The sequence below is a fragment of the Pezoporus wallicus genome, unplaced genomic scaffold (genome assembly GCF_028554395.1).
Source record: "Pezoporus wallicus isolate ANWC-B61680 ecotype Strahan unplaced genomic scaffold, APGP_CSIRO_Pwel_v1 contig_10769, whole genome shotgun sequence".
In the NCBI taxonomy this organism is placed as follows: domain Eukaryota; kingdom Metazoa; phylum Chordata; class Aves; order Psittaciformes; family Psittacidae; genus Pezoporus; species Pezoporus wallicus.
In genome coordinates this window covers 1,774,002-1,801,932 of record NW_026635715.1, presented here as the reverse complement: position 1 = coordinate 1,801,932, position 27,931 = coordinate 1,774,002, and the positions used below count along the sequence as shown (strand labels likewise).

The 27,931-nt window shown below is 49.8% G+C and overlaps 4 protein-coding genes across 8 annotated transcripts; 2 read left to right on the top strand and 2 right to left on the bottom strand.

Annotated features, from left to right (window-relative positions):
- The first annotated feature begins 57 nt into the window (after positions 1-57).
- Positions 58-5,601, top strand: SYNC (syncoilin, intermediate filament protein). The gene is made up of 4 exons (XM_057397858.1): positions 58-340; positions 1,585-2,911; positions 3,989-4,113; positions 5,271-5,601. Exons 1-4 carry the CDS (start codon positions 69-71, stop codon positions 5,338-5,340), a joined length of 1,794 nt encoding a protein of 597 aa, XP_057253841.1. The 5' UTR covers positions 58-68; the 3' UTR covers positions 5,341-5,601.
- Positions 5,602-6,261: 660 nt separating this feature from the next.
- Positions 6,262-14,010, bottom strand: RBBP4 (RB binding protein 4, chromatin remodeling factor). The gene is made up of 11 exons (XM_057397921.1): positions 13,962-14,010; positions 13,034-13,181; positions 12,000-12,145; positions 10,688-10,861; positions 10,171-10,286; positions 9,861-10,021; positions 9,619-9,745; positions 9,452-9,529; positions 8,274-8,350; positions 7,895-8,159; positions 6,262-7,344 (listed from the first exon to the last, which is right to left on the bottom strand). The coding sequence occupies exons 1-10, from the start codon at positions 13,975-13,977 to the stop codon at positions 8,006-8,008; spliced, it is 1,197 nt and encodes a 398-aa protein (XP_057253904.1). The 5' UTR covers positions 13,978-14,010; the 3' UTR covers positions 6,262-7,344; positions 7,895-8,005.
- Positions 14,011-15,249: 1,239 nt separating this feature from the next.
- Positions 15,250-19,934, top strand: ZBTB8OS (zinc finger and BTB domain containing 8 opposite strand). Of its 3 annotated transcripts, XM_057397918.1 has the most exons (7): positions 15,250-15,489; positions 16,858-16,882; positions 17,411-17,532; positions 17,741-17,823; positions 18,532-18,584; positions 18,840-18,876; positions 19,303-19,934. In XM_057397918.1, the coding sequence occupies exons 1-7, from the start codon at positions 15,402-15,404 to the stop codon at positions 19,387-19,389; spliced, it is 495 nt and encodes a 164-aa protein (XP_057253901.1). In that variant the 5' UTR covers positions 15,250-15,401; the 3' UTR covers positions 19,390-19,934. The 3 variants fall into 3 exon arrangements, with proteins under 3 accessions (XP_057253901.1, XP_057253902.1, XP_057253903.1); XM_057397919.1 differs by lacking the exon at positions 16,858-16,882; XM_057397920.1 differs by lacking the exon at positions 18,532-18,584 and having other exon boundaries at positions 15,270-15,489; positions 19,303-19,483.
- Positions 19,935-21,934: 2,000 nt separating this feature from the next.
- On the bottom strand, positions 21,935-26,914 carry LOC130593065 (zinc finger and BTB domain-containing protein 8A-like). 3 transcript variants are annotated; one of them, XM_057397916.1, is made up of 4 exons: positions 26,787-26,914; positions 24,899-25,856; positions 23,522-23,691; positions 21,935-22,315 (listed from the first exon to the last, which is right to left on the bottom strand). In XM_057397916.1, exons 2-4 carry the CDS (start codon positions 25,842-25,844, stop codon positions 21,989-21,991), a joined length of 1,443 nt encoding a protein of 480 aa, XP_057253899.1. In that variant the 5' UTR covers positions 25,845-25,856; positions 26,787-26,914; the 3' UTR covers positions 21,935-21,988. The 3 variants fall into 3 exon arrangements, with proteins under 3 accessions (XP_057253899.1, XP_057253898.1, XP_057253900.1); XM_057397915.1 differs by having other exon boundaries at positions 24,899-25,869; positions 26,797-26,914; XM_057397917.1 differs by lacking the exons at positions 21,935-22,315; positions 26,787-26,914 and adding an exon at positions 22,424-22,499 and having other exon boundaries at positions 23,446-23,691; positions 24,899-25,864.
- Positions 26,915-27,931: the final 1,017 nt, after the last annotated feature.

Genomic DNA, 27,931 nt, shown 5'->3' with positions numbered 1-27,931 from the left:
AAAGCAAACCTCCGCTTTAAATCACGGGTGGGAGCAGCCGGAGCGGGACGGGGGGATGCTCCCTAGGGATGCGGGCTGGCTGCAGCCAGCCCCTGCGGCTGCCTCTGCCGGGGATGCAGACGGCTTGGCCTTCCCCTCCCTCCTCCTCCTCCTCCTCCTCCTCCTCCTCCTCCCAGGGGCGGAGGGAAGCAGCCCCCGGCGCTGCAGGCGGTGGCCGGGAGAAGCGGCTGCTCCGGGAGTCTGATTTCCAGCCCCGTTTATTAATAGCCCCCCCCCCCCCGCCCCATGCTGAGCCCATGTGCACCGCAGAGCCGGCAGCGCCGGGCTCCAGGGGAGGAAGGTAAGAGCCCCCCCCCCGGGGCGAGCAGCGGTGAGTGGGGACGGGGCTGGGGTTCACCCATGGGTGCGGGTGACGGGGGTGGTGGGACCCAGTGCCTGCGGTGCAGGGACGCGGGGGGGATCTGAGGTTCCATCCCTGCACCCTCAGAATTGACTGGAGTGGGGGGGGGGGACCGGCCCCTTTGGGGTACCGAGGAGTGTTGGGGAGCCCTGGGATGAGGGGTGGTGTGTGGGGCCGAGCCTGCACCCCGCTGGGAAGGCAGGATGCGTGCCCTGCGCTCCCACCCTGCCCGTGAAAGCAGGGCTGAGAACTTTGAGAAATGAGCCCTGGCAGCGGGGCAGGGTATGGAAAACCGAAGCGGAGCCTTTCCCTACCTTTCCCAGGCACTGCCCCCTCTCCGGCCCTTGAGCCCGGGCTGGGATGTGTCAGCACCGCTGAAAACTCCCTTATTAGGAGAGAAAGTACCGGTGAAAATCAGTTCTTTCCTTAAAGCCGTTGCTGCGAGTGCCAGCCTGCGCTCATTCCTTAGGGAATGACTAGACATGAGCTCAGCAGCGGGGCCGGGAGGTGAGAGCATCCTCCTGCCGAGCCCGGCTTCTGGAGGCAGCGGGAGAAGCCCCGGCTCGGTCCCTGAGGATCGTCCTGTACATCCAGCCCCAGATAGCAGCCGGGTGGATGGGAGACGTGGGTATTTGGTGGTGGAAGCTGCAGGTACCGGGGCTGGGGACAATGTCAGGGTCGATGACTCTGCAAAGAGGAGCTCGCCCGGTTCCTGCTGCAGAAGCCGCTGGCCCAGGCGCTGCGTGTGTGGTGTTTGACTCCATCGGAGCCATCTCGGAGCCCGCCTACGCTTTAGCAGCACATTCCCTTCCCGTGAGGTTATCTCACCCTGCTGCCATCCCGGCAGGTTTTACCGGGAATGCCCCCTGCCAGTCACACCGGTGCTGCTGGGGCTGTGACACGGTGGCAGTTCCATTGGCACCGGAGCAGCTCTTGGGTTTGGGGTGCAGGCTGGCATCCCTCGCTCCTTCGCCATGCAGTCACTTTAAGAGGGTTTTCTTCCCTCGTTTTTGGCCACCCCAAAGCAGAGTTTGGGTCCAAGCTATCACTGAGGGTGCAAGCACAGCACAGCCTCATTGACACAGCCTAGGGGTGACAGGGGCACCCACATCTCACCAGGTGGAGAGGAAGGGCTGAGACCTATTACTGTCACTGCTCTGGTTCACCTCTCCTCTCCCTCCCAGGGACCTGATGGCAGAGCCCAAGCTCCCTTCAGAGCCACGACTGGATGAAGCTGGAGCACCCACAGCAGGAGCTGCTCTGAACCCGGACCCTGCACACAGCCCATTGGACTCTGCAGTGGGTCTGGGGCTGATGCCCCAGCCTGGGGACAGCCCCGATGCCTGCCAGGACCTCCAAACAGATGGTGGGAATGCTGACTTGGAGACAAACGTGCCCCAGCTGGACCAGGATGCAGCTGAGACCAGGATCCCATTGGACGTGGATGTGGCAGGAATCCCGCTGGACGTGGATGCAGATAAAGCAGGGGTCCCACTGGATGTGGATGAGACAGGGATCCTGCTAGATGTGAACGCAGGTGGGACAGGGATCCCACTGGATATAGATGCAGATGGAGCAGAGATCCCGCTGGATGTGGATGAAGCAGGGATCCCGCTGGACGTGGATGGGGCAGGAATCCTTCTGGACGTGGATGCAGATAGATTAGGGATCCCGCTGTACATGGACACAGACAGGGCAGGGATCCCAGCTGACGTGGACACAGACGGGGCTGGGATCCCGCTGGACATGGATGCAGAGGGGGCAGAGGGCACGGAGCAGAAGTGCCTGACCCTGGAAGAGCTGGGGGACTACTTCCAGGAGTGCATCGAAGCCGTGGAGCAGCTGGAGCAGGAGAGGGACAGCCTGATCGCAGAGCTGGGGCAGCTCCGGGAGCCGGCGCTGCAGGAGATCCGCCATGCCCATGAGGAGATCCAGGCTGCGTGCCGGCTGCTGGCCAAGGTGGAGCTGGAGCGGGACAACCTGAAGGATGAGATCCGTCAGATCAAGCAGAAGCTCTTCAAGGTGACCAAGGAGTGCGTGGCTTGCCAGTACCAGCTGGAGAGCCGGCGGCACGACCTCTCCCAGCACGCCGCTTACCGGGGCGAGCTGGAGACCCAGGCGGGGCAGCTCTCCGGGGAGCTCTCCCAGCTGAAGGAGACCTGCGAGAAGGAGAAGGAGGCTTTGAGGCAGCGACTGGAGGCTCCCCCGTGCCGCCAGGATAACCTGTACCTGCAGGAGAGCCGCCGGCTCTCCATGGAGTTCGAGAGCTTCGTGGCCGAGAGCCGGCGGGGACTGGAGGAGCACTATGAGCCCCAACTGCTGCGGCTGCTGGAGAGGCGCGAGGCGGGTGCCAAGGCGCTGCAGGAGGTGCAAGGGGAGCTGCAGGGGATGAAGGAAGCCCTGCGGCCCTTGCAGGGGGAGGTGAACCAGCTGCGGCTGCAGAACCGGAGCCTGGAGGAGCAGATCGTCCTTGCCAAGCAGAAGAGGGATGAAGAGGTCGGGCAGTACCGGGTACGCGGCTGAGCATCCCTTGCATGTGGGTCAGAGAGGAGGGGGTGTTCTTTGCACCCAGCGATGTGTGGGTGATGAAGGGGGTGCTTCAAGGGGTGGATGGGGAGGGTAAGGAGATGGGATATCTCCTGTTGGTTGAGGTCAAAAGCATCCCCTGCCAAGAGGGATGTGGTGGGAAAGTGCTGAGGCTTCACCCGATGAGCTGCCAGGAAAGAGTTCTCCCGATGCTATTCCCACTTGGGTTTGAGCTGCCCCTTGGAAATGGCCCCAGTGAGCAGGGATGCGGCAGAAGGATGGGGGGCTCCTTCCCAGAGCTGAGCACAGGCACCCCACGCTCCCCACTTGTGCAGGGCTGAGCTCAGGCTCTCGGGGAAGTCAGTTTTACTTCCAAAAGGCAGATCCTGCCCTTCCCACCACCAGGAAGGGTCCCACCTCCTGCACCGGCAGCCCAGGGGCCAGGCTGCTTCCCTGGAGGGTTATTTCTGGCTGCACCCAGCCTCCCCCCCTGCACCTTGTCCTGAGGGATGAGGCAATTCAATATCTCTAAGAGCACATTTGGCAAAGAGGCTCCACAATTAATCTCCTCCTTTTCAACACTCCCTGTTCTCAGCTTGGATCCGCTGCCTCCTTCCCAGCCTGGCTCTGAGCAGCTTCTGGAAGCCAACATTCCCTCTCCATGGCACCTCCTCCTTGCTGGGCTGGGGACCAGGTCACCCATCACACTGCTCGCCTTGGGTTTCAGGGGCCGCCCTCCCTTGGAGGACAGGACTTCCGGGCACCCCTGATGTGGCTCCACTCTTCCATGCTCCCACATGCCTTGTTTGTCTTCCCCTGACCCATGGGTTCTGGCAGCTTCTCCAAACACACCCAGAGCAGCTGAGGGGACAAAACCAACCAGCTGAGAGAAGCTGAAGGACCCAGCACATCCCAGCCCAGTCCAAGCTCTTACCTTCGTAACAAACCAAGGTGGTTTTACAGATGTCTTTAAACCATGGGCAGGCAGGTCCCACAGTGGGAATGCAGGCAAGGACAGCCTTCCTAGCCCAGCTAATCCACTCTCGTGCTCTTCCTCGCCAGGAACAGGTCGAGGAGCTGGAGGACAGGTTGAAGGAGCTGAAGAACGGAGTCCAGCTCCAGCAGCGCAAGAACCAGGAGCTGGAGGAGCTGAGGACCAGCCTCCACCAGGAGCTCTCCATCTACAAGTGCGTTTGTGTCTCATCCCAGTGGTGCAGAGGGGCTGGGAGGAGGAGGAGGATGGTGGTGAAGAGGCTGCTGGTGGTCACAGAGCTTTCAGACACCACCAGCTCTTGGTCTGGTTCCTGGACACGTGTGAGCAAAGGGCCTGGTGGGGCAGCCCAATGGGAACTGCAGCTCCTCTGCCCAACAGCAAATAGGGAGTTGCTGGAAGTTCCTGGGCACAGGGGCAGTGGAGGTTGCCTTCCCAGAAGCTGGTTTCCTTTGGAATATGTGGGCAGGAGCTGAGGTTTAGGTTTGGGAAGCTCTTGTGGATGCTTTCCCTTGAGAGAGAACTGTCTTCTGGTTTCATCAGGTCTTCAGCACACGGGATGAAGAAAATGGCCCTAAGTTTGGGGACTGTTTCACTCACCAGACTTTGCTGTGTGTTACTGCAGCCCCAGCTGTACACACTTCATCCTCTGCAGCTTCACTCTCACTTCAGCATCCTTTACTCCCCTTCTCCACCCAACCCTCCTCACGCAAGCTCTGCACATTCCCTACCACCGATAAGATTGGTTTTATCTAGGTAAGACTTTAGCGTGACAAGGACAGGTGAAGAGACCTCCATGTCAGCCTGGCATGGCACCAGCCATTCCAAGATGGATTAAGGAGAGGGACTGTGTTAAAAATTCAGCCCAGATCCCAACACAAGGAAAGGGAAAAGGAAAGGGGAAAAAAGACCCTGTCTGTGCTGCTCAGGGTCCTTCCAAATCCGAGACCTAAAGCCCAGACTAGCACTTGAGCCTGGGTGCAGCAGCCCAGTCTCTTCCCACACAAATTGCCATCCCTGGAAGCTCCTCATGTATCAGGACACCTCAGTAAGTGTCACATTTGCAGCAGGAGGGACCTCACAGCTCTGAGCTGCCCCTTCCCATGGATCCCATTAAAAATTACATTCCCTGTTACAGCTGGGGTGTTTGCCAAGGGCTCTGGAAGGGCCAGGCTGGATCCAGACACTCACCAGACCAGATTACTGAGCCAGTTTGAGTGTTTCCCAGTTAGTTCTTTCATACTGTGAAGAGAAATAATGGTTTTCAGAAATAGCATGTCCCCTTTCCCTGTTTTCTCCATGGGTAACTCCCATGAACATTCAGGTCCCTGAACTGACTTTCTACCCCTACAGGAGCTGCTTAGAAATCTACGGCCACCTTTGCAAATCAGAAGACAAAACAGACCAGGATTGTCAAGAATGATGGATTTTTCCCTCTCTGTAGCAGGAGTAAGGGACAGACGGATCTGCAGGGGACATCTCCTCTTGCTGCTTACCCTACCCGAGGCCCAGGAGCTGCCTGAAGTCAGGAATACTGGACAATCACTTGTGTGTATTTCTCAAGGTGCTGCTGGTGATCGAGTAGTAAAAACTGCTGAGCAAATACTTGCACTGAACTGTGGACACAGATGAAGACTAACAGATGTATGCTGTGCTGTGTTTGGGAAAACACGTCTTGGGGCAGGGGTGGAGTGTATGAGCCTGCCCAGGAAGCAGTGTTCTGGGAGCCAGTGTTACAGAGTGGAGTTTTAAAGTTTACAGGCAAGGGAAAGGGAAGCTTTATGCTTTTAACAGGGTTTTCTTTTGTATTTCAAGGGCCTTTGCTGTACTGGGACATGCTCCACCACGGGCCACAGAAACGAGTTTGTGGACAATAGGTTCCCACTTTATATAAAGTCTCACACTGAAAATAAAGGTCAGAGTTTAAGGATACTTTAATTGTCAAAGGTGTATCTCAATGAGAAAATAGGCTGTGTCAAACCAGGATCCTTTTATCAAACTATTCAGGCTGCAGACTAACAAAACCCCATCCTTCTGGGGCAAGGCCCAAAATCCAGGCAGCAGCACTCTCCAGGTGAAAGCAACACCTCAGTACAGTGGCAACTTGTGGGTATTAAGTTCTCATTTCACACAGAAAGCAGTGGAAACAAGAGGGGCAGAAGCATCCACATGGTACAAACACAGGGATGTCTGTCCCAGCCCCCGTCCCCCAGGACACACACCCACGGGCAAAGCTCACACTCTGCTTTCTGAAGAGAGGTGCGTTTTCCTCTCCACAAAGGGAGTTTAAGGCAGAAGGAAAACATCAGCACAACAAAAACATCAGCCCAAAGCTCCACAGCACTTACGTAGAAAAAATTTATTCCATCTGAAGCACTTACACGCAGTTAGTCATGAGGAGCATGGAGAGTAACAGGCTGCTGGTGGAACAGGACACCCTAGTGAAGATGTGCAGAAACTAGTGGTCAAGGACTAAACTCCTAAAACAAGTAGCTCACCCACGTTTGATTTGCTTTACACATACCAGCTACCAATGGTGTTGGAGGTTACCGGGCATGCCATCTGTGATACATCAGCTGGTATAAACAGACACCTTTACAACCTGGGGGCCCCAAGTCTTGAAAACCATTTCACAGAAAGGAAAGAAATAGATGTGAAAACACAGCTCAAGAAACACACAATAGAGCAAAATACATGGGAAGGTGAATGATGCTCTGCAGGAATAGCTAAGGAATGCAAACCGCTGTCACCCAGCAGATGGGAGAAAAGGGAAAGGAAGGAAGGAATGAAAAACCCAGAATTATCAGTAGAGACCAAAAGATACAGGAAGAAATTTAACTTCACGTCAGAATCTGCAAGCCTGTATCTGCAGAGGCAGAAAAATCCACAAGGTACAGATTAAAGGAATCCCAAGACTTCAGAGTTGTACTGAAGAGGATGACACCTTCCACACTCTGACCTGCCAGTGGATTAACTCTTGTATCATCTCCATTGGCTCAAGCACACTCTAGTAGCTCTACTGATTTAACCTTTCAAATGAGACAAAAGTCTGCAGCTGAAGCAAGCTAAAGACAAAAGGAACAAAACCCAACTCTGCTCTGTGTGATGAAGGCAGTGAAAATGGGACAGCCAGCCCTATGTGCAAGAGGAATATGGCTGAGGAGCTACAGCATGGTGGCTGCTGCACTGGGCTAAGCCCTCACGGGGTACTCACTGTCTGGGTTAAAAAGCCTGTTGATGGTATCTACAGAAGGATGGCTGAACACAAAGTCTATGTGTGTCTCAAAACCAGTGTTAAGTCAATATCAGGGTTGAAAGGGAAGAGAAGGAAGAAGACTAGAAAGAGGAAAAAGGTTGTGATCTAGGATCCTTGACCTTCTGGATCCACGCTTCCTTCGGGGTCTTCATCATTATAGATGTTCTCCGCCTGCAAGACAAGAGATGGAGGAACTGGAGAAGCATTTCCCACCGCAGCAAATGGGATTCCATCTGCTAGAACTGTTCAAAAACTGGCAGCTTTTCACCTGCAGGTATCACCCATCCCTGGTCCCTCAAGGCCATTTACATTACAGAAGTAAAACAAATGATCCTTTTCAGAACAGCCACATCTCCAAAACATTTCCTAAGCCCCCTGTAAGTTACTGTAGCTTGTGGAAATCTGCCTTGTTAAATCATTGTAAGATTTACTTCAACAAACAGACTATTTCCTGTACATTATGAGGTCTTCCACTTAGCAGCAGCATCTTCCACAAGAACTGTATGAACAAAGCCCCTGTGAAATCAGTTATAGATTAAAAAAACCAACTTCTAAGTATCTGTAAACCATTGTTTCAGCCAAACCTAAAGTGGATTTCACTGTCCCTTTGAGATTCATGCAGTGCTACTGAGTAATTCCAAGAACTGTAAACAAAACCAGGGATGCTGAAATCCAGGCAGCAAAACAGCATCTCTCACCTGCCCCTTCCCAAACAACTTACCATCTGCCAGACTTGCATGATATTATCTTCTGATACAGAACAAATTACCCAGGGCTCATTGGGATTCCAGGAGAAGTCAGAGATCTTTGCAGTGTGACCACCATGGATAAACTAGCATTGGGGATAGAAAAAAAAACAGGGAATGTTTTCAAATCTCCATTGCAAAGATGAGTAATAGATCAAGATAGTGAGATTCAAAAGACTTGCCAACAGCTCTGGGGGACCATCCTCAGCATCTTCAGGGGATTGCTCTTCTCCAATTTTACTGTTTAAAAAGAGAGGAAAATGGAAAGTTGAGGGGTTGGTTGTTCAGCTTTTGCAGTGTGATGCAGTTCCTAATATCACCTTGTCAGGACAACACGAGCAGTTTGGGATTTACCTCAAATCCCAGACGTTTAGTCTACGGTCAGTGCCACTGGAGGCCAGGATAGTTTCATTATGGGGAGACCACTGAACCTACAGGCAAGGATGAATTTAGAAAGGAAGTTAGTTTGGAGAAGCTGTAACATGACAGACATTCACAACTAACACCACTGTGTTTTGCACCATGAATGATCTGTGAGAATTCCAATTGATAATATGTCCAATAATAACACTCTAACACAGGTTTGTGAACATTCATACAATGACAAGGCATTTGAGCATCAAAAAGGTACCACATTAACCTTTCCTCTAACACAGGCCACGTATTACAAAGTGCAAACAACTCTCAAGGGCAGGAGCTGTCCCTTACCTTAGTGAGGACTGCACAAATATAAACTACAGATTCCTCAAGTAGAAGGTACAGTTTACACATGAAAAGAAATCAGTTATTAAGCTGAACTGCCCAAAACCTCACATTTAGTCCTTCTGCTAGAGCTAAATCTCTCCAAAACATAGCAGTTAATAGGATCACAGGATTAGAAGAGAACACCTCATTCCGCACGCTAACCCCACATTTCAGGATTCCATGTGTAATTTTATTTAGGGGTAACTACTAGGATTAACTAGTAATCCTTCTACAAAAAAATCTCTGCATATTTCTCTTCCGAGTAAGGCATGAAATGGAAATACTGTATCTGCCCTGCATGTGCTACCTATGATGCTAACATTCTATATTTACACCAGCAAAATTAGCAATTGTTCACTGTCACAGAATGTTCCAGTGATCCCCTTGAACGGGTCTGGCTAAAGCCTTCCAACAGGACCAAGCTGAGCAGCTGAAAACACTGCAGCCATTTCATTGTGCCTCCCTGCTTCAATCCGCTGCCATGAATAATTCACATCTACTCAGTGCTGCTAGCATTTCACCCTGCTGGGTGGTTAAAGCTCTACACCAGCTCCTTGTTACGTTCTGCCCCTGGCCTGCTGGGCACTCTTAACTTGTACTGGAGCTATCAGCCCCCCAGAAAGCACTATCCAGCTCCACAACAAGCCACAAAATTATAAGCAGATAAGAAGAATGTAAGAGGGTTGAAGTGCATTTAATAAGAACATGGAGTGGAAAAACATGGTTTTCATTTTTGCAGACAGCTAACCAGAACTATGTGCATAAAAGACAAAGACATGTTGCTATACCTGAAATATTTCATCTTTGTGTGATTCAAACGAGTGCAGTTTCAGTTTCAAGTTCCTCAAGTCCCATAAAGCAACAGTCTAGAAAAAAAAGGAGAAAGCCATTTTTCATTGATGTGACCACTCAGCCACCAGAAGCTAACCATGCCCCAAGTTCAAGGTAGATGTACCTTATCAGCTGATCCTGTAGCCAGGATAAACTCACTGTAGGGATTGAAAGAGAGGCAGTTGACTTCAGCTGTGTGAGCATCCACTGAATGACTAGGTTTGGAGGTGTTGTTTGACCGAGTATCCCAACTGTAAAAGGAAAAAACATGGAACTGAAACAAAGATTTATATCCCATTTTACTGAGGAGCAGATAGGAAAGCAAGAGGGACAGGACTCGGTTTCTGAAGACACTACCCCACTTACATCATGAGCTTCTGATCATCAGCAACAGATCCAAAAAGAGATTCATGGAGCAGGTGCCAAGATACATCTTCCACTACTGCTGTATGCCCTGTGAAGATGGTCTTTGCATCCACCACTTTGCCTTCCTTTGGAACAGCACTAATATCCCACAAGCAAATGGTCTTTAAAACACATAAAAACCAGTTAAAACAACTTACCTTTGAAGGAGACACTCTCCTCACCTCCTCCCCCTCAAAAACTGCACCAGTTTTGACCTTTTCCAAGGAACACTTGGTGCAGGTTGTACCCCAACTCTATATGAAGTACTCACATGATCATCAGAAGCACTAAGCAAATGCCCGCTCAGGTTTGGGTTCCATGACAGCCCATAACCTTCCTTCTGGTGTCCACGAAGACGCAGATCAGGGTTACACTCTCCAGAAGGGTCTGTAAAGAGGCAATGTAAAAACTCTAGTGCCTAGTATCATTCCCAGCACATCCTGGAATACCAACCATTGAGCTTCACCATGCTTTACTGATCTTTGCTTTGATATTTTCAACAGGATCCCTCTCTCTCCCTTTTGAGCATTTTCTCTGGCTGAAAAATCACCTCATTAAAACAGAATACACTGAGACAACTCAGTTTGTCTTCTTAGTTTAATAAAAGCACACTGCTGCCTTTTTGTGTGTGTGCGTGCGGCTGGATGGTCCAGAAGCAGTCAGTCCAGTCTAAATTAGAGCTACAGTATCTACAGAGGAGTCAAAGAACCTCTTTTTCACTACATCAACCATGCTTAAAGAAGGGCTGGCTGAACTCTGAAGCACAGGCATAACAAAGAAGCAGACACCTGGTTTAGAAGGGTGTTTGGTGTAATCAAAGACAAGGACATCACTGGATGGAGTCTTCGTGGCGATGATGCATGGGTTCTGTGGCATGTAACGTGCTCTGTTCACTTCTCCCTCGTGGTTTATCTTGATTTCAATTTCGATTTTTCCACTGACTGATCCGAAGCCCCCAAACTCTGGAAGAATAATTCAGGAGTTGCAAATAAGAAGCCAGTTTCAGACCAAGACAAACATCCACGACTCAATCACTGGTACTACCAAGTACCTATTTTGAACGAACGGCTCTAACAGGCAGAACCCCATTTTCAATTGGATGTTGTTTTAAATGTCTCTATTTGCAACATCAAAATATCAGGACTTTTACTAAGTCAAAGCCCCTTTTTTCCTGAGAATATTCTACTCTTTCGACCTTAACACCACAAGCCCCAAATGTCTTCTGCCCAAAACTCTAATCTGTAATGAAGATGTGTTGTAAATTTGAAACAGATGTTCTGTTAATTCCCCTTCAAATATAACACAAATCAGCATTTCAGAATAGACAAAGTTCTGCTAAAAACAAAGCGTTGCACCACATTGTAAGAACTGGGACTGGAACAGGGCTTGCTAAAGCTGCCTTATCTTTCTAAGTAATTCAGTATTACTTAGTGCCAGTAATTCAGTATTCCAGAGAACTGCACAGCAAAACCCTGGCAATATCAACTGCAATAATCCAGACTTCCAGCAAAAAGAGCAAACATTGGATCACTAACGACTTTTACCAAGCAGAAAGACTGATTCAACCAAGTAAACATGAGAGATGGTGAGCTTGCAGTGATGCTGACAGCCAACTAAGCCCACAGAAAGCATCAAATTCAAGTCTGCCATACCAAACAAAACACAGCAACCTTTTATTCAAGAGAGGCTGGCACAGCCAGCAGGCAGCAGAATCCAGACAAGAGCAGAACATGTGAAATGCTATCCCCCTCTGAAAGAAAATATTCTTTTACAGGAGCGACTTTCTCACTTGAAGCGTGTCTGTAATGCAAAAATGGTAACAAAAATACCAAGCAGCAGCACTCCATGAAATTCAGTGTCAATCTGTGGTGAGAAACAGGGAGGGGTGAGGTTTTCCCCCACATGCACACTTCTGCAATAAGCCTGCCACCTTCCTTCTTCATCATTATTAAGACATTATATAATGGACAAATATTATGGTTTTTTGACTGAAAGTCAGGTACCACTTAGAAATAAATGGGTTAGTTTAGACGTAAACTCTGAACTTGGCTGCCTGAACTTTAAGAAAAGACAAATACGCTCAAATCTTGGGTCCTTTACCTCCTTTCTCACTATCATAGTGTGAAGCATCAAACTGTGCATCATCGTTAGGCAGCTGCACACTGGCTATCACCAGGTGATTTTGCTCATCTGAAGTGTGGGTCCCAAGGACCAGTCGGTGAATGCTGAAATCTTTGCCTTCAGGTCTGCAAGGGAAGAATTACATGAAGAGCAAAAGGGGAGTTAGAGAAACACTGAGCTGATTACAACAGGGTTTGACTAATAACAGTCTTTAAAGTTAGCACTATTCTGCTCCAAAGTCACTTCTTCCAGAGGAAATCAAGAATAGTTTGGGTTGGAAAGGACCTTAAGATCATCCAGTTCCAACCCCCCTGCCATGGGCAGGGACACCTCACACTAAACCAGGTCACCCAAGGCTCTGTCCAACCTGGCCTTGAACACTGCCAGGGATGGAGCATTCACAACTTCCCTGGGCAACCCATTCCAGTGCCTCAGCACCCTAACAGTAAAGAACTTCTTCCTTAGATCCAATCTAAACTTCCCCTGTTTCAATTTTAACCTGTTACCCCTTGTCCTGTCACTACAGCCCCTAATGAACAGTCCATGCCCAGCATAGCCCCCCCTTCAGATACTGGAATCACTTAATGGAATTCAAGATCTTAACCTAAAATTCCTACAGCACAACACTGATAGAGCAGCATTCCTTCCCCTGAGACTTTAGCAGCTCCTCCTGAGCACAACACTGAGGGGGCAGAATGCTCACTGCAAGAACATTATTATGGAAGCTCAGGTCAAAATGGTGGCTATACAGAAATTAGATCTAGTTATGGGGTTTAGGAAGTTTTTGCTTATTAAAGGGTGAAACTGCCAGAAGGAAACCACAGAAATCCAGTGCATGAAACACAGAAAACATTTCCCTAAATCTCTTTCTCTTGTTCGCAGTCCTCATCTTGTTGGCAAGGCAAGGACACAAAAAGAGATTAAGGCAGAAAGGAACAGTTTTACTTTCACAAAAATTGAACCTAGATTTACTACTGATTCTGCTTTAAAAAGGAGAAAAAGGCTGAGTTTACCTGGTTACATCGGGCAGCCACTGCGCAGTCAAGCTGGGCCACTCCAGAGCATGGGTCATTACCAAATCATACAAGAAAGGGGTATTCTTTTTCCATATTTTATACTCCTCATTGATCACACGTTCTTCCACCGCATCATCAAAGGCTGCTAAAGGTTTAGTAAAAGAATAATGCCTCAGATTAGCCTTTATGCACATTACCCGTGAGCGGGCAATTGATCACAGAGCCAACTGCATCACACTCTGGTTTGCTGTTTTCTACTCTATTGGAGCGTTATGTTCCACTATTTTCCCCGATAACTGTGCAATATATACTCGCAGATGATTCAACCCCCCCTGCTGCACATGCCAGTCCTTGTTCCTAGCTGTGAGGCTGGGAACCGACATGAACGATGCCAAATTTCATCAGCTCAGCCTAATAAAATTCTGAACCTCGGCGCACAGGAGGAGACAGAAACCGGAACTGCGATGTGTAAATGCAGGAGGGCAGGGAACCGACCGGTTCGGCTCCCAAACCCCATTTCCCAAAGCTCCTTCTGCTGCCCTATTTCTCTCACCATCTGCCACCAGCCAGAGGAGCGCGCAGCAGCCTCCCACCCAGTGACCCCCCCCCCCCCCCGCTTTGTCTGCACTACACCGGCGGCCCTCCCCGCTCAGACCGGGCTCGGAGAACACAAACTGCCCCCGGTGCGACACGAACGGATCGAAAGGGGGCGGGCGGAGAAACCCTGCTTCGGGCAGGGCCCTCTCCCAGGCCACCCCCGCGCGGCCCAACCATGCCGGAGGGGCCCGGGGGAGACCGATGGGCACCGGCCCCGCTCCCCTCAACCCGGTGGCCCTTGTGGGGACCGTGAGGGGAGACCCCCCCCCCAACCGCGCCTCACGGAGCAGGCCGCGCCGCGAGGCCTACACCGTGCCTTGAGTCCTACCTTCCTTGTCCGCCATGGCGGGGCGGGAGCAGCGGGGCGGCGGCGGGGCGCGGGGCGGACGGTGCCGGGCTGGGCTGGGCTGGGCTCAGCGGGCGGCGGCGGCTCCGCTCCGCTCCGGGCTCGGTCCCTCCGGCCGCGGCTCTGCAGCGGCTTCCTCCGGTCACCACAGCCGTGGACAGGGGACCCGACCGAACCGAACCGAACCGAACCGGACCGGACCGGACCGGACCAAATCGGTGCGTGTGTGGGGGCCGAGGCCTGGCCCTCCCTCCCTCCCTCTCCAAAGGGCTGCCCAGGCGCCTTCGGAGTATCCTCAGCCTGCTTTGGGGTTATTAATTGTGTGTAATCACTGATCGCTTCCTTTTACTGTCGCTGCTTCAGTGGACTAGTGAGCTCCTTGGGATGTGGCCGGTTCTGACTGAGTAACCTGGGGTGGTCGGTCCTGGATCTGACTGTCCACACGCAAGATTTAATAGATTTAACATCAAAATGTGCTTATTACCGCTAAGCGTGGGTTTATTCCCCAAGAGGAACACTGGCATCTCCATTTCAGGCTCCTCTTTGTGAGGTACCTAGATGTTCGCCTGAAAATAGAAACTGGAAAGCCTCAGAATAAGAAGCCCTCCTGATTAAAAGCAAGACTTGATGCTATGTGTTATCTGTAAATCTGTCATTTGCATTGTTTGGGGAAGTCCTGAGCTCAGCTGTGGGTAAAGCTTAAGAGTATGCCAAAAAGAAATGGAATAGTTATTATATCTGGAAATCGGAGGAGAATTAGCAAGCCTCAAGTTAATCAGGTTCTCCAGTTTATATCTGTTAGATTTACAAATGAAAGCTTGCATGGAACAGCAACTAAGATTTAGCCTGAGTATGAGACTTTTAAATGGGGATTTTATGAAGTTCATTATGGTTGGGTTTTTAGTTAAACTCACAAATGTGTTCTGCACGGAAAGGAGCACAGGAAACCTCCAGCCCTTGTGCAGCACTTGTATTTGCCATGCATGTGCTTCTGGGTTTGAAAGGTTAACTACAACCCTTGTCCTAAGAGAAAGCTAGACTTTTGCTGTTTCCCTAACGAAAAATGATGTTTAGTTACGTTTCACTATTACTTTTCTTGAGGGTGAGTGAAATGCTTGGTGTTGGAGGCAGCCAGGAGAAAGAAAGGTGGTGTCTGGAGGGACTGTGTCTGAACATAACTAACAAGTGGCATAGAGCTGAACCTGAGCTTCCCCCAGTGACAGGTTTGAGAGCAGACAACTGAACACCGTGCATCAGGATCTTGGTTACCGATCTGCTACCAAGTGAAGAACCAAACTGAGCGGCCGTTCTCCCTCCTCTGCAGCAGCATCACCAGGAAGCGAGGCAGGATTGGAGCGCTGGCCGCTGGGGCCATGTTTCCTTGCACCAGGAAGTGAGGAGCGTGACTCTAGCCCCGCAGCTATGGCAGCTGATGAGAGGGACTACAACCTGACTGAGGAGCAGAAGGCGATCAAAGCCAAATACCCACCACTCAACAAGAAGTATGAATGTGAGTGTCCATGTGACAGTGTGATGGCGAGAGGAGGGAGGGGAAGGAGGGTCTGCTTTTTAGGCACACGTGGGGTTTCTTAATATGCCCGTGTTGTGTGTGTTTAGACTGTGGGATGCATCTGGAGCTGAATTAATGGAAGTGAGAGATCTGTTGTTTATCACAAATAAATACCTTTCTTGTTATGGGTGCTAAAGAAAGCATGATAAAAATAAATAAGTCTCACCTTGAAAACTTTCCCCTTTCAAGCTGTTCCTTAGCAAGGGAGGACATTTCTCCTATCTCATCTAGGAAGAGTCATTCAGGAGGGTGTTGGTGTTCTTTGGGGTGTTTTCCCTCCTACATGCATTACTTCAAGATCATTATCTCTCCCTTTCCCCACCCCTGGAATGTCTTCTAAGAACATGTCAAGCCAGTGGGTGATAGCCCAAGGGCTGGCTTAAGGCAGGAGCCCATTCAGTGTCTGAGTGCTTTCTATTTCAGTGGTGTCTGTCTGGAGGGACGGTGTCTGTTGCTGTTAGACTATGTATTTTTAGGATGCGTTCAGATCTCTGATAGCAGTGCAGAAATACAGTGACGTACTACAATAGTCACGCCGCTTCCATAACTGGAAGAGCTTTTATTCTTCTTTTACATCCCCTGGAATTTGTTTGCTTTAGAGACCGTTGTTGAGAATCCATTAATAGTGTGTGAAGGATCTAACTAGCATCAGAAGAGCCTTTCAGGCCGTGATGATGGTGTGGCATGAATTTTACATGTCAAGTTAGCTCTGTTTCTGTCAACCTGGGGTAATTTTGTATTTCTTTCATTCCTCTGAGTGAATATAAATGATGTTCATGTAAAACTCAGTACACGCTTGGGATGTTAATCCCACCTTTTTAGTGAAGATTGCCTTCTATTTTGTATGTTTTTAAAGTCTCCTTTTTGCATACTGGGTGTTTTTTGGGTGTGGACAGTTAAATTTCTTCACTGAGCTGGAAGTATTTGCAAATCTCATCCTCTGCATGAATAACTTCCAGACCTGCAGACTTCAGCAAAGGCTCTTTACTCCTGGTTAAAGTTTCCTTTTCTTGCAGTTAACATGTAGAAGCCTGTTATGTTAAAAGAGCCATCCTTTGCACACAGTGCTGTACACAAGGGCACTGGCATGATTGCATTAAGCACTACTGATTTTGTGCTTGGCAAAAATAATCCGAGTTTCTACCTGTGCTTTTTCTCATCTACTTCAAAATAGGTAATCCCCATTTCACATCTGAAAATGAATGTAAAAATTCTAACAACAGGATCTGATTTTCTGTTTTTTTTTTTAATCCTTATTTTTAACTATGTTTGGTGATCTTATGCCTTCTCCTTTTCTTTCCCCCTCAGACCTGGATCACACAGCAGATGTGCAGTAAGTATGGGGTTTCTCAACAGGACAGTTGGATTATTTCTACTGCTTTGTCTGGAGTAACTGTGGAAGTCTGGTTGCAGATGTACACTTACCGAACTGTGAAATTACACACTGGGGTTTTTGATGGTCAATTTTGGTTTTGCTTTTGGGAGCACTGAATCAAGCTTGGTTTCCTCTCTAGTGGAATATTCCTGTGCCTCTGTTGCTTGGAAATGTCTTTTGAAATCTCCTTTTAGTATCTTTCTTTTAAACCAAATTTCTTCTGAGTAGTTCACCTTTATAGACATAATTAACCATATGAGAAAAGAACTTTCTTGAGGTCTGATAACATTTATTTTCCATATTTTCCCAAGAAACTCTTCTCAGAAACTGTCTGTAATCTGCTCAAATGCATAGTTATAGAAAAGCACGTACTTTTGTTCATTCCCTTGCTCTGCATTAATTTCCATGTTCTGATAGCTCACCTCCACATTACTTTGGGATTTCTTTTCTTGTTGCAGTCTGGTACATTATCCCATGTCATTTTAGGCTACATGCCTGGGGAGACACTTTGGAAGAGGCCTTTGAGCAGTGTGTTATGGCCATGTTTGGCTACATGACTGATATAGAGACTGTGGAACCTGTGGATACAGTGGAGGTGGAGGCAGAAGGTAAATGCTTCATTGGAACTCTATGAACCTCAGGGGGAGAAAGGTACCAGAGTTTTACTTGTAGTGTTGTTGCAGTTAACTGGAATCTACTTAAGCATCACTAAGCTGAATCTTGTAATAAAGCAGGACACCTGATGTGTAGTCTTAAAAATGTTTGGGCATTCTTGCCAGGAGTCAGCTGACAGTCCTCTCTGCTTCAACCCCACAGGCCATGACATGTTGTCTCTCCTCTTCCACTTCTTGGATGAGTGGCTGTATAAATTCAGCGCTAATGAGTTTTTTATACCCAGGGTAAGTGTTCTGATCTTTTTCTATCTTGTAGATTGAGGCTATTCTCTGATACCAGCTCTGAATTCAGTATTGCTTTAGGAGAAAAAGGGATGCAACAGATCACTTCAGCACAACACATGGAGAATTGAAAACACCAGGGCAGAAAGACTTGAGGCCTATTGGGATGCTGGGGAGGGACTCTTCATTAGGGACTGTAGTGATAGGACAAGGGGTAATGGGTTAAAACTGAAACAGGGGAAGTTTAGATTTGATATAAGGAGGAAATTCTTTCCTGTTAGGGTGGTGAGGCACTGGAATAGGTTGCCAAGGGAGGCTGTGAATGCTCCATCCCTGGCAGTGTTCAAGACCAGGTTGGACGAAGCCTTGGGTGAGATGGTTTAGTGTGAGGTGTCCCTGCCCATGGCAGGGGAGTTGGACCTGGATGATCTTAAGGTCCTTTCCAACCCTAACCATTCTATGATTCTATGATTCGTTCTATGAGAAGTAAATTGTTAAGCTTCATTACCACAAACACCAATTTGCTATTACAGAGCTCTGGTTACATGGCTCTGCTGCCTCCATGTTCCAAGTAGCAATGTATCTCTTTGAGGCTGCTTCAGATTCCATCTAAACAGTGGAATATAACCCTTGTAAATGGGATTTACTGAGAATTGAGGCCTGAAGGTTGAAGGTGATACTGACATGTCTCTCCTCTCACTTTCTCTGCAGGAGGTGAAAGTGCTTTACATTGACCGAATGCAATTCAAAATCAGATCAATTGGGTGAGCTTAAATGATGACTTGAGTAATGAATATGGTTACTGAAAACACGCATATTGCCTTCAGACTAACACTCTGCAGTGCTGTGATGTGCAGGAGCTCACTGATGATTTGTGAAAAATGGACTGTGCACTTCTCTTCTTCCTTTGAGGCTTGAAATGAAAATCTTGCTGTCCTATGCTCATCAATGAAACTAATTACAACATTTGGTAAATATTACCCAAATTCCAACCACCTCTCTTCTTTTTGCCTTTAAAGGTGGGGAGAAGAGTTCTCTTTACCCAAACACCCTCAGGTATGCAGGTTCATCTGTACATCTTTGACATTTTAGGGGTGGGATAGGGAGGTGTGGTGTCTTTTAAAGCAGACCTCCAAGTTCTCCAGAGATCCACTCACATCTGAGTGGTAGCAAGGCACTAAACTTAAGTATTGGCATGGGAATATTCATGTTCTGTCAGAGGTAAGAAGAGGAATTTGTACTATTCAAGAGGCAATAAAGTAAGGGAAGAGTTACTTATTCACTGTTTGGCCTGGCCAAGCCCTTGCATTAGTGTGCCAACTTTCTTGCTCATCAGAGCAAATACAGCTACAGCTTTTTGGGGAGGAAAAGCTGTTAAACTGGGATAGCATTTATAGAAGGTGATAAATACTGAGTATTGATATGAACCGCTACATGGGATGTCATTTAGAATATCCATGCTTTTGTGTCTTCTTTCTCTAGGGCACAGAGGTCAAAGCCATAACTTATTCGGCCATGCAGATCTGTGAAGATGAAAAGCCAGAAGTCTTTGTCATCATTGATATTTAAAGCAAGAAAAGCGTGGTCCACTGAATACTTGTCATTGGCTGGGGGAAGCCTCTTAAACTCTTAATGCCATGGAAGTAACAAAGGAATTAGCCAACTGAAGGGAGTAATTGCAGGGAATGTCAGCCTGTGTTTTGACTTGAGGATGGTGAGACAGAGAAATACCCGCATGCCAGGAAAAATAAGAACTAGGCAGGGTTTGGGGGGGATGTTGAGAAGAAGAGAGAACTATAGGGTTTGAGAGCCTCTCAGGAATGCTGGTAGTCAGCTTTTAAGGCTGACGCATGTTTTACGTGCTGTGTAAACCAAATAGAGAAATTAGCGGAGCTGCTAGCTAAAATACTGCCTTTTTGTAGGGTGGCAGGAGATCTGTTCAACTACATGATTTCATTTGTAGATTTAAATGTTTAAATTCTGAGGTGCGATCCCTCCTCCGTATTTTATACAAAGGGTCCAAACCCCTTGCAGTGGGTCGGAGTTAATGTAGACAGATTTCGGACAATTCAAAGGACAGTTAAACCATACTGATGGAAAACCAACCCCCCCCCCCTTCAGACAAAGTCATGCCAGCAGGTGGTGCTGAACTGCTGTAAATAAACTCCCACATGCAATGCTAAAAAGCATGTGACCATGTACATAGAATCATAGAATCACAGAATAGTTTGGGTTGGATCATCCAGTTCCAACCCCCTTGCCATGGGCAGGGACACCTCACACAAAACCAGGTCATGCAAGGCTCTGTCAAACCTGGCCTTGAACACTGCCAGGGATGGAGCATTCACAACCTCCCTGGGCAACCCATTCCAGTGCCTCAGCACCCTAACAGTAAAGAACTTCTTCCTTATAGCCAATCTAAACTTCCCCTGGTTAAGTTTGAACCCGTTACCCCTTGTCCTATCGCTACAGTCCCTAATGAAGAGTCCCTCCCCAGCATCCCTATAGCCCCCTTCAGAGACTGGAAGCTGCTCTGAGGTCTCCATGCAGCCTTCTCCAGGCTGAACAGCCCCAACTTTCTCAGCTTATCTTCATAGGGAATCATAATACATACCTACATGGAATCCTAATGGCAAGGATTAGCTTGCTGTTATTACTAAGAAGCAGGCAGCTTTGCTGCCATCAATGAAAGGGATTCTCCACATTTGTAGGCGGTTGACTCCCAACTATGGTGAAACCTGATTGTGTTAAAAAGCAGATGTCCTTTAGAAAGGACAACACAGACAGTCCTTTCATGTCAAAGGATTATGGACTTCATCAAAATTAACCACAAATGATTACATGAGTGCTTTATTTTAAATCACAGGATGGCAAATGAGAGTTAAAGGTGAGCAGTGCATCAGGCTGTGCTCCTCTTTCACTGTCAGTGCCGTGGGTGCCTCCCCTTGAGGTAGTGTCTCATCTTTGTTTTGTTACAAAGCCATCTTAAACAGACATGGGTTTATTCCCATATTGTGAAGATTAAGGCCTAAAACCCCTTTTATTTTTTGAGAAAGCTCCAATGTGAAATAAAATTTGGACTGGAACCATTAATCATCTGTGTGCGAGTACTTTTGGCCAGCGGAGTTTTAACACCAGTGAACCAAGTACTTTGCTCTCTGCTGAGGTGAGCAGACTTTTCTGCAAATAAAGATAATAATGCGCCTATTTGAGAACACAAAAATAAGGACGATATTCACACTGGGGGGGGGGGTGGTTACAGGGGTCTCTCCTCAGGAGGAGCCCTGGGGCTCTCCATATACACCCTCTGTAGCACGTAGTGCTCCTGGGGAGGAAGAGCGAGGGCTGGACCCACCTGCGGGCGCTGCTGGGAGCCACCGGCCGAGGCGTCCCCTCAGCACAGCAGAGCCCGACCCCGCCGCGCCCCGAGCGCCATGGCGGCCGCTGCCTGCTCCCCTCAGCCCGGCAGAGCGCGGTTACCGCCCCTCAGCGCCGGCTTTGACACCTCATTGGCTGGCCCGGGGTCAGGCGAGCGGGATGAGCCAATCAGGCGTCGAGTTGCGGCGGCTTTGTTCTCCACAGCGGCTGAGGGGCGGCCGGGGCCTGAGGGGATGGAACCCGTTCCTCACGGCCAGCCCTCGAGAAGGAGAGACGGGACATCAATATAGGTAAAGTTTAACTTCGTACAAGTGCTGAGATGCCCTGTGGACACCACCAGCCACAAGCTGAGTACAGTGAAGTGCTCTGCTTGCAGATGCGGTGACAGGCCTTTGCTAGAAGAACACCCAGAATGAACTAAGTCAGTGTTAGTCACTTCTGGTTTTAATATTCCTTAAATACTACAAACCGGACCTCGAATTCGCCTGGTTCCGCTCACGCAGCTGTGGCAGTGACAGGTTTCAGCTGGCAGCACGCTCACTGAACGCCCTGTGCACTTCCATTATCAGAAGGAGCTCTGGGATGAAACCTAAACCAGTAAGTACTCTCTGGATAGTATTTAGAAGCAGTTCACTGTTGCGTGTCTGTAAGTAGAGACCAACTCATTCATAGTCTGTATTTTGCTCCTATTAGAATTGGAGCAATATTTCATTTTAATGAAAGTAATAACCCAGCATTAGGTGGTAGGACAGGAGTAATTTAATCTCGACTACAACAGGAACAAATAGATCTACCTCAGGTTTGGTTTCACCTTTTCATCTTCCTCCTCTGGAACATCGTCGTCAACGTGGCGAACAACCAGATCATACGGTTCCTCCATTGTCCCTTCATCTGATTTCTGTTCCTCCTCCAGAGCCCACTTGGGACGTTTGTTTCCCGCGGAGGAGACAGGGGAATGTTCTGCATCTAAATCCTCGGGAACTCTGTCAAAATTGGCCTCTGCCAGACACTTGTGGCACAGTCTGTAGCGCCTCGTTCCTTGCTGAACCACGCATCCTGTTAGCTCAGTTACGTGGCGCTTGCACTTCCTGCAGATCAGTTTGCCAGCTTGATGTATCTAAAGTGATGTAAAATTGGAAACTGTCAGAATTTAGCCAAAAAAAAGTTTATTTTTTTACTTTATTTTGGTTTTTAGAAAAATTCATCAAATCATTTTTTTTTTAAGATTAAACTGAAAATGGAATTTGCCAATTTAAACAACGAATCATTAAAGTTGAGGTGCAGTTTTCCTGGGATTAGGTCTGGAAATTTTCTTGTTGAACCTCTTTGTTGCTGACATGGACAGTGGGATTGAGTGCGCCCTCAGCAAGTTTGCCAATGACACCGAGCTGTGTGGTTTGGTTGATACGCTGCAGGGAAGGAATGCCATCCAGAGGGACCTTGACACGCTTGTGAGGTGGGCTGATGCCAGCCTTATGGAGTTTAACCATGCCAAGTGCAAGGTCCTGCACCTGGGTTGGAGCAATCCCAGGCACAACTACAGGTTGGGCAGAGAAGAGATTCAGAGCAGCCCTGCGGAGAAGGACTTGGGGTGCTGGTTGATGAGAAAATGAACATGAGCCGGCTTCAGTGTGTGCTCACAGCCCAGAAAGCAACCGTATCATGGGCTGCATCAAAAGGAGCGTGACCAGCAGGTCAAAGGAGGTGATCCTGCCCCTCTACTCTGCCCTTGTGAGACCTCACCTGGAGCACTGTGTGCAGTTCTGGTGTCCTCAACATAAAAAGGACATGGAACTGTTGGAACAAGTCCAGAGGAGGCTACAAAGATGATCAGGGGACTGGAGCACCTCCTGTATGAAGACAGGCTGAGAAAGTTGGGGCTGTTCTGCCTGGAGAAGAGAAGCTGTGTGGAGACCTCAGAACAGCTTCCAGTCTCTGAAGGGGGGCTATAAGGATGCTGGGGATGTACTCTTCATTAGGGACTGTAGTGATAGGACAAGGGGTGATGGGTTCAGACTTAAACGGGAAGTTTAGATTGGATCTAAGGAAGAAGTTCTTTACTGTGAGGGTGGTGAGGCACTGGAATGGGTTGCCCAGGGAAGTTGTGATTCTTCCATCCCTGGTGGTGTTCAAGGCCAGGTTGGACAGAGCTTTGGGTGACCTGGTTTAGTGTGAGGTGTCCCTGCCCATGGCAGGGGGGTTGGAACTGGATGATCTTAAGGTCCTTTCCAACCCAAACTATTCTACGATTCTATGGCCGAACAGCCACTAGCAATGAAACCTTGTGGGTTTTCCAGGCCAGATTCCGACAGAGGTGCCGTACCGTTTGGAAGTGGTTCCGTAAATGCTCCAGTCGGGTGAACCTTTTCCCACACACGTCGCAAGGATACGGACGCTCCCCTGTGTGACACCGAAGGTGCCGCTTCAGGTCCGCGCGGCGTTTCACCGTGTGCGTGCAGAACGGGCATTTGAAGCGCATCCGAGGTAGGTCACCTGCGACAGAGAAACATGGAGTCATTCTTTGTGTAGTAATTTGGTTGTTTTCAGTTCAAATAAGTAATTACTGTTCAGCCCGGAGAAGAGAAGGCTCCAGGGAGACCTCAGAGCAGCTTCCAGTGCCTAAAGAAAACTAAGAAAGCTGAAGAGGGGCTTTGGACAAGGGCCTGTAGGAACAGGACAAGGAGAATGACTTTAACCTGCCAGAGGGGAGACTGAGATGAGCTCTTAGGCAGAAGCTCTTCCCTGTGAGGGTGCTGAGGCACTGGCACAGGGTGCCCAGAGAAGCTGTGGCTGCCCCATCCCTGGCAGTGTTCAAGGCCAGGTTAGACACAGGGGCTTGGAGCAAGCTGCTCTAGTGAAAGGTGTCCCTGCCTGTGGCAGGTGGGTGGAACTGGATGAGCTTTAAGGTCCCTTCCAACCCAAATAATTCTATGATTCTCTGATTAATTTTCCCTTTGGTTTGTCACTAAACATCCCCAAATACCACCCCCCAAAGCCAATATTTCTTACGGAGCTTGTTAAATGGCCATTTCAGAGCATTTCCTTAGGGTATTCTTTAGAGATACACATGGTCATAAGTACAAAGCTATTATCTATAGTCATCATATCTGACTGTTCCATCAGCTAACCATTTAGCTTGAACATTCTAACCTCTATTTAATATAGTAGAATGCACAGAGTCCTAAAAATACACAGTTATATTGAAATACAGGTACATTTATTTTGGGCGTATGCTGTCAGTCAGATGCTTTATGTAGCATGGCCAAATGGTTGTGAAGTGTGAGCTGGTTTGGTGTGTGAGGGAATGCAGCATCCTGTCAAGGACAGGACCTGCTACTGTGACAGCCTGGGGCTGGATTTAGGCTGAATGCCTCCATCTCTGCCAGGCATTGGGGATCTCACAGGAGAAATTCAGGTCCCCAGGTCAGTTACAGCTTACGAAGCTTCATTAACCACTACGTGTGTCCAGATAATGTGCCACACATTGCTCTCATTTCATGGAACACCTGGGTCAAGCTCTCTGGTTGCAATTCTCATGCTCTGCTCTGGCTTTAAAGTGTCAGGTGCTACAACTGAGGTGATAAAACAATCTGCAAGTCTAGGCATCGTCTGGGTTTTCATGCAGCCATACAAATTCTCTTCAAAAGATCATGTGAATTCTTCCAAATGAAGACAATCTTTGCAAAACTGTATTTTTTACCTTCATTCCAAGTACTCATTACTCCTAAAATCTTGGGCATTGAGGTGTATAGTTCCTCTGCCTTAAACTCCATTAACTCAGGTGTCCTTGACAGTTCTTGTTCCAGATGAGCAACAGACCACCTCTTCGGCACTGTGTCCGATCCATCATGACACTCATAATCACGGTCAACATCATTCTCAGCATCAAATTCAACCTCCTCTCTCACACGGGAGATGTGGCCGGTGTCCGAGGCACTGCCGGTGCCACCGGCCCTCTCGGCCTTCGTGGGTTTATACTGCGCAAAGTCGCGGCTCTGGGCCAGACCGAGGTGCTTGCGGCGTCTCCTCGCCGAGCCTGGCTTTCTGCCTCTCTTGGAGAGCTGTGTTTCTGTCCGCTGCAGGATCACTTGTGAGGACAGGCAGCTGCTCCATGAGTTCTCATTTGCCGCAGCAGCCTTTTCATCCGGGAGGGAGTAGGAGCGCCGGGGGTTGCTCTTTGCTTTCCTCCTCGAGCGATACAGGGTGGAACGGGCAGGGTCGCTGTTTGTGCTTTTGGCTGAAAGGCCCAGGTACCGGTCCTTCTCCTTCTCATTAATGTCCAGGGATGACTTAATGAATGTCTTACAGACATTCAGGATATCCGTCATCTGCAGATAGCTGGCAGCAGACATGACCTCGATCACATTCTGACCAGTTAATGCCAATATGCCCGAGTACACAAAGTCCAGGATAACCATAAACGTCTCTGGGGAGAAGACCTCAAATGTAGCTACAGTCGGCTGGCTCGTCTCCTTCGAGCTCTGTGAGAGCAGCATCTTGAAATAGCCGCTGCTGGCAAAGAGCACATTGCGATGTGCTTTGAAGACCTTCCCCTCCACCAGGATATCGCAGTCACAGAACAAGTCCTGCTTCCGCTGTTCGTTGAGCTGCTCCAGGAGGTGAAACTGATGGGAGGAAATCTCCATGCCCGCGGGGAGCTAATGGCTTGTTCTAGAGGAAAAACAAGGGGACCCGTTGATAACCTAAACCGGATGGGCTGAATACTGTTATTTAACACTGGGCCTGTGTTTAGAAACGTGAATATCGTACGTGTTACCGATGTCCAGCCGTGAAAAGCCGCCTCGGCAGACGGTTGCCTACCGGAGCCTCCGGGCCGAGACCGCGCGCTGCGGGCGCAGCCACTGCCACAGCGCATCGCGGCGGCGGCAGTGGTGCTCCAGCGGGCGCAGCCCTCCCGGCCCGGGCTCGCCCAACATTGGCGGAGGCCGCCGTCACTCACCCGCCAGCTCGGCCGCATTGGCCGCTCAGCCCTCGGCCGCCCGGGTCGCCCGGCGCCGCCGGACCCGCCCGCCGAAGCGCGGAGGCGCCTGGTGGCTGCGCGGGGCCGATCCTACGGCGGGCACCGCAGCGCCCGCGACCGTCGGTGCTCCGGGAGAGCGTGCGCTGCCCTCCGCAGGGCTTGGCTGGGCAGGGCTGGGCAGGGCAGGGCTGGGCTGCGTTGGGCTGGGCGTGCAGCCCGGAGCCGCCCGCGGTACCGGAGCCCCGGCTGCCGCTCCGCCGCCGCCCGGCGTGTCCCGAGTCGCGGCCGCCCAGGTTGGCCGCAGCCTCCCCGCGCTGCCGGCGCCCCTCCCGCCGCGCCCCGCCGCCCGCTCCCGCGCAGCCCTTTGTTGCCGCGCCCGGTTCCCTCCAGCCGCGCCCGGGGCTGCAAATGGCGCCCGCCGAGGACGCCGCGCAGCCCAAACCACGATCGGCTCCGCGGGGCCGCCGCGCACGGACCCCGCAGCGCACGGGAACCTGAGGGCACGGAGCCCGCAGCCCGAGGAGCCCGGAGCCGCCCTCGCAGCGGGACTCGCTCCCCGCCGCCTTCAGCCCGACGGCCGGTCCGACCTGTCGGTGCACAGCACAACCGCCACTCACCGGGCGGGTCCTGCGGGCGGCTGCCGCTGATCCAAAGGGAGCGGGCGGTGGGTGCGGGATCCCGGCCCCGCGGCGGGGCTGGCGCTGGCTGGAGGCGACGCGCCGGTCCCGCAGCCCCGAGAGCCCGAACGGGAGAGAAACAAAAGGTATTTGCTGACGTGGGCGTTGGACAGAGACGCCCGAGGGCCGGGGACACAGTTAAAGGGGCAACGCACCGATTGCAGGCGCAGCCCAGCGGCTGCCTCCTCCCGCCCGCCCGCAGCCGAGACTGTTCGCCTTGCCCCGCACCCACTGGCCGCCCGAGAAGCCGTTGCCTCCCGCAGACAATGCGGTGCTGCTGGCAAAGCCCAGTCCAGATATCTGTATGGGGAAGGAAGGTACGACCTGAATGGGAAACCTCTGCCCTTGTGTCGTGTAGGATACGGTACATGATTCAATAAAGGAACAGGTTTATAACGGGAAGTTCTGTATTCAAACAATTGAGCTAATCCTAAAGCAAAGTAATGCAAGTGGGAGTGCAGTCACAGATGGTCCTTTCTGTTTCTTCTGTGTGGAAAATCAAATCAGAATGCCCATTAGACAACAAGGCACTTTCTATCTTGTGCCTGTTAAAAGATGGAACACTTCACATCTTGCTCCTCGAGATCTCTGAATGATTTTGAGAAGGAACCTCTGCAGGTCAGTCCCCTCCTCAGTGCCTGCTCAGAACACGGGAAGAACATTTCCCACTTGCACAATAGAAAGTGTCAGGTCGGAGTGCAGCAGAGAACCTCACTAAGGTTTCACTCAGTACAACAGCTAAGCCAAGAGACAGAAATCTTGTTCCTGTTGCTCCTCCCTAAGTTTTTCCTTACAAAGTTATTTGTTCTGCGTTGCCACTATGTTTAAAAGTCTTGATGCACTAAATGACTCGTTTGTGCTTCAGGAGTTTGACATGATGAAAGGTTAAACTAACTCCAGTGTCGGAGTACTTTTAAGTTAAACAGCATATAAAAGATTTAACTAAATAGTATTATCAGCTTTTCTTAGTAGCTTATCAAATCACACTATCACTCCACAGCCAGAGGTTTATGTGGCAGGTAGAATTCCTGAAAGGAAATACCTGAAAAGGGGGAAAGAGAAATGGTTTTGAATT

Excerpts from the sequence above, each read along its gene's own strand:
- SYNC (XM_057397858.1), top strand. The coding sequence starts at position 69 with ATGCGGGCTGGCTGCAGCCAGCCCCTGCGGCTGCCTCTGCCGGGGATG. Across the intron at positions 341-1,584 it reads CCGGGCTCCAGGGGAGGAAG|GGACCTGATGGCAGAGCCCA; the intron begins GTAAGAGCCCCC and ends TCTCCCTCCCAG. Across the intron at positions 4,114-5,270 it reads CAGGAGCTCTCCATCTACAA|GAGCTGCTTAGAAATCTACG; the intron begins GTGCGTTTGTGT and ends CTACCCCTACAG.
- RBBP4 (XM_057397921.1), bottom strand. Across the intron at positions 9,746-9,860 it reads GATGATCAGAAGCTCATGAT|TTGGGATACTCGGTCAAACA; the intron begins GTAAGTGGGGTA and ends TTCCTTTTACAG. Across the intron at positions 8,160-8,273 it reads CTAAACGTCTGGGATTTGAG|TAAAATTGGAGAAGAGCAAT; the intron begins GTAAATCCCAAA and ends CTTTTTAAACAG.
- ZBTB8OS (XM_057397918.1), top strand. The coding sequence starts at position 15,402 with ATGGCAGCTGATGAGAGGGACTACAACCTGACTGAGGAGCAGAAGGCG. Across the intron at positions 17,533-17,740 it reads AGTGGAGGTGGAGGCAGAAG|GCCATGACATGTTGTCTCTC; the intron begins GTAAATGCTTCA and ends TCAACCCCACAG. Across the intron at positions 18,585-18,839 it reads TTCAAAATCAGATCAATTGG|GTGGGGAGAAGAGTTCTCTT; the intron begins GTGAGCTTAAAT and ends TTGCCTTTAAAG.
- LOC130593065 (XM_057397916.1), bottom strand. The coding sequence starts at position 25,844 with ATGGAGATTTCCTCCCATCAGTTTCACCTCCTGGAGCAGCTCAACGAA. Across the intron at positions 23,692-24,898 it reads AATGAGTACTTGGAATGAAG|GTGACCTACCTCGGATGCGC; the intron begins GTAAAAAATACA and ends TCTCTGTCGCAG. Across the intron at positions 22,316-23,521 it reads TACGGAACCACTTCCAAACG|ATACATCAAGCTGGCAAACT; the intron begins GTACGGCACCTC and ends ACATCACTTTAG.